At 36.9% G+C, this 3,365-nt stretch overlaps 1 protein-coding gene across 3 annotated transcripts; it reads right to left on the bottom strand.

The window, feature by feature from the left end:
- Window positions 1-1,165: 1,165 nt before the first annotated feature.
- Window positions 1,166-3,358, bottom strand: LOC111786583 (cell division control protein 48 homolog B-like). Of its 3 annotated transcripts, XR_002813804.1 has the most exons (7): window positions 3,142-3,358; window positions 2,864-3,031; window positions 2,620-2,760; window positions 2,368-2,511; window positions 2,231-2,275; window positions 1,536-1,591; window positions 1,166-1,340 (listed from the first exon to the last, which is right to left on the bottom strand). XR_002813804.1 is itself a non-coding variant. In XM_023666817.1 (6 exons), the coding sequence occupies exons 3-6, from the start codon at window positions 2,521-2,523 to the stop codon at window positions 1,187-1,189; spliced, it is 411 nt and encodes a 136-aa protein (XP_023522585.1). In that variant the 5' UTR covers window positions 2,524-2,760; window positions 2,864-3,031; window positions 3,142-3,358; the 3' UTR covers window positions 1,170-1,186. The 3 variants fall into 3 exon arrangements, 2 of the variants coding, with proteins under 2 accessions (XP_023522585.1, XP_023522586.1); XM_023666817.1 differs by having other exon boundaries at window positions 1,170-1,340; window positions 2,368-2,760; XM_023666818.1 differs by having other exon boundaries at window positions 1,170-1,340; window positions 2,368-2,760; window positions 2,864-3,028.
- Window positions 3,359-3,365: the final 7 nt, after the last annotated feature.

Genomic DNA, 3,365 nt, shown 5'->3' with positions numbered 1-3,365 from the left:
TTGGTATCAGAGTTTTCTTTTAGGTTGATTCCTTATCAAATAATATGGAATCAACCTAAGAGAAAGTTTTGGAACGGATTACCTTAATGATAAAGATCAAGAGTAAAAAAAAACTTGTTTTTGAACTCGTGATTCGAATCACTCCACTAGAAGTTTGATCAATACCATCTGAATGACTCTAGCATACAAGTTCTAAATACAAAAATTTGCAAAGTAAAAATTTAGCTCTCAACAAAGCTAAAATTGAAACTCTATTCTTTTCAATTCCAAAATGTGATGCTAAAGCAATAACATGAATGTTATTTATAGTCTTGAAAATAAACCTTATAATAAGGTATGGTTAATTGAAAGGTTGTAATTTCATGGCCATCAATACCATAATGATCAATACCATAATGGTCACTAACTAAATGTAACTTATAATTCGAAGACAATTATCTAAAACTTAAAAAATACAATAAAACCTTTTTAAATCTAAATAATCCATGGAATGATTAAGACACCATAAAACCTTCCTAAATCTAAATCATCCATGGAATGAAGACAACTTATTCCATATCATAGTTTCTTATGTCAGTATATATATAGATATATAAGAGTTTCAGAATACAAAGGATGAGATATACACCTACAAAAGTAATGCTTTCAGGCAACTTACATCCGAATGGTTTCGTTGTCACTTACACTCAACTTCTATTTATGCACACCAGTCCCTAAATTATCCTTACTTATCTTTTCTTCAAGAACAGATAGCAACAACAAAACTGCTTATAGAATTCAGGCTAAATTACAAAAAGTACCCCTGAACTTTGCCCCTTAGTTTCAAAAATACCCCTATTATTTCAAAAGTTGTAACATTACCTTTACTTTTCATAAATGTTTTAATACTAAGTAGAAATCTGTTATGATTTTGAATAGAAATTTAGACTTGGAGCAGGTGTGGTGGTGACATGGAATAGGGTGACAGTGTTCTAGTCCTAATGTTTGTCCAATAATCTAATAGACTTCTACCTTCATGGTAGTTTTGAAACATTTACAGGAGATCATTGCAACTTTTGAAAGAACAAGGGTACTTTTTAAACAAAGGGAAAAGTTCAGGGGTATTCTTATAATTTAGCCTAGGTTTTATTCTACTAAGAGAAAGCATAACTTTGTTTCAGAGTTACAATAACGTTATCAGTTTTCATTACCTAGAATCCCGACGTGGACAAAGTGCATCAATTTCATCTATAAAGATAACTGATGGCTTCCCTGATATTGCATGAGATGATGCCTTGGAGAAAGCCTCGCGCAGAACTTTTTCGCTTTCTCCAGCATGTGCTCTGTGAACTGAATGGGGACTGCATAATGCATTGAAAATGATACCGCGGTGACCAAAAAAAGTTTAGGGGGAAAGATACTGCAAACTGTAATACCAGAATTTAACAAATTTAATAATTAAAAGAAAACATTTAATAATCATGAATTTGATTTTCCTTCGATTACTTTGATGCTTCCCTATCCTACAAATTAATAAAGTTAAAAAGCAGCAGAACCTGATAGTGGTTAAATGAGCACCGCATTCCTGAACAATTGCACGTACTAAGCTCGTCTGACAATGAAGAAAAGTTTGTTCCTCAAGCTTAAAACTTATGTATAAAAAATGAACACTTCGAAAACACATGGGATGTTTACATAACAATAATAATAATAAATAAAATTTAAAAGAACCGCCTCACTTTCACCTACTATAAAAGGAATATATCTGGAACAGAATCCAAAACTAATATTTGGCCTACAGCCGAGTCCAGAGATCTCTTGGAGGGAAAATAGGGAGCTAATAGTTTGGTTTCATAGAACCAGAATAAAGAAAGAAAAACGTCATTTTGTTGCTCTGGTAGCTTTAACAGACTGAAAGAAGCTGATATGCAATTGAAAACCTATTCTCTAAACATTTTCAGTTCCCATCAACGTTCAGTAAAGAAAGTAACGTTTATATACAATATGACAAGGAACTTGGAATAGCTTTACACATAAACCAGTCACTAAGGGAAAGTTTTCCAAAATGGATTCAAAATTTTCAAACCAAAATGCTAATAGACGTGAAGATTATTTGGGGGTATGGGATATGAACCTCGAATTGTAGGAAGTTCTAAATGTTATTGAGGAGAGAATATCCAATTAATTTTCAGAACCAAAAAAGATAGTTGCATAACAAAACAACGTACAGCAAGTTTAGATTGAATGTTACCTTGCCAGTGCCAGGGGGTCCGTATAGAAGCAATCCTCGAGGCCACTGTTAAGCATCATGGTAAAATTTACGATTAAACTAACCAGAAATCGAGTTAATGGAGAAATAATGAAAGACATAGAAAGAAATTGTCTTACTCTTAGACCAATTTTTTGAGCTTCCTGGGAGAATAGTAGTGGGAAAATGATCAGTTCTCTCAGTGCTTTAAGGGCATCGGAGTTTCCAGCAATCTCTTCCTCAGCTCTCCACTGGTGTTCGCTACGATTACCACTCCTACAGCTCTGATCCTCCATGTAAAAGCACTAAGAATTAATCTCTAAATCCGTATTCGAACTCGGAAGTGAAATTCTTCTCAGAACCAAAACGAAAAGAGCAAAACAGCCAACTACACGTTTAAACTGGATTCTATTCCAGCGCGATCATTTGCCGTTTCTTCATTCCATTGCCGTTCCCCCAGTTCCACATGCTGCCGAAAATTTCCTTCACACAGAGCCAGCACTGCTGCGCGCTTCTGTATTCCTTCTGTTTTTCTACGGAAGCAAGTGGATTATAAGCGAGTAATAATCTACCAAACTATCTAAATTTCATGTTAACCAAACAGACAAGATTCAGGAGATAAAAGAATTAGAGTACCTTCAGATTTTTGGAAGGAAGAGAGGGTGGATGTGCTGCAATGTTAAGGAAAGATGGTGAGAGTGAGCAGAAGGAATTTAATATTGAGAGAGTTGCTTCCGTCGGGGGTGCTGTATAAGGTTCGACGGCTAGCTGCCAGCTGAAGTTCCCGCCAACGGGGCCCAGCTGCTGGGGAGCAAAACGAAGAAAAAAGTTCCAGAAAATGAAAAATAATAGTAAGAAGAAGAAGAATAAGACGTAAAAGAGGGAGAAGGAGCTGCGGAAGACAGAATGTGCACCTTAGCGACGAGCAGGAGAATGCTGTGGGCAGGCGCACCGGCGCGGTTGCAGCAGAGAGGGAGATAGGGAGAGAAGGAAGAAACGGGCTTAGGAGGGCGTGCCGGCGAGTGTTCGGGTTGTAGAAGAGAGGGAGATATGGAGAAGAAGGAAAAGGGGAAAACAAAATGGTGCAGATTGCAGTGTGGCCGGCGGCCCGGCAATGGGAACGGAGGGAGGGAGGGAG

This window comes from Cucurbita pepo, unplaced genomic scaffold, assembly GCF_002806865.2.
Source record: "Cucurbita pepo subsp. pepo cultivar mu-cu-16 unplaced genomic scaffold, ASM280686v2 Cp4.1_scaffold002050, whole genome shotgun sequence".
NCBI classification, from domain to species: domain Eukaryota; kingdom Viridiplantae; phylum Streptophyta; class Magnoliopsida; order Cucurbitales; family Cucurbitaceae; genus Cucurbita; species Cucurbita pepo.
The sequence above is the reverse complement of the archived record's forward strand: the minus strand, read 5'-3'. Positions and strand labels throughout refer to the sequence as shown.

Bases quoted from the DNA above. Each gene is read 5' to 3' on its own strand.
- LOC111786583 (XM_023666817.1), bottom strand. From the start codon at position 2,523: ATGGAGGATCAGAGCTGTAGGAGTGGTAATCGTAGCGAACACCAGTGG. The intron at 2,276-2,367 runs GTAAGACAATTT...GATGCTTAACAG, and splicing joins CTCAAAAAATTGGTCTAAGA to TGGCCTCGAGGATTGCTTCT. The intron at 1,341-1,535 runs GTTCTGCTGCTT...TGCATTATGCAG, and splicing joins GCTCATTTAACCACTATCAG to TCCCCATTCAGTTCACAGAG.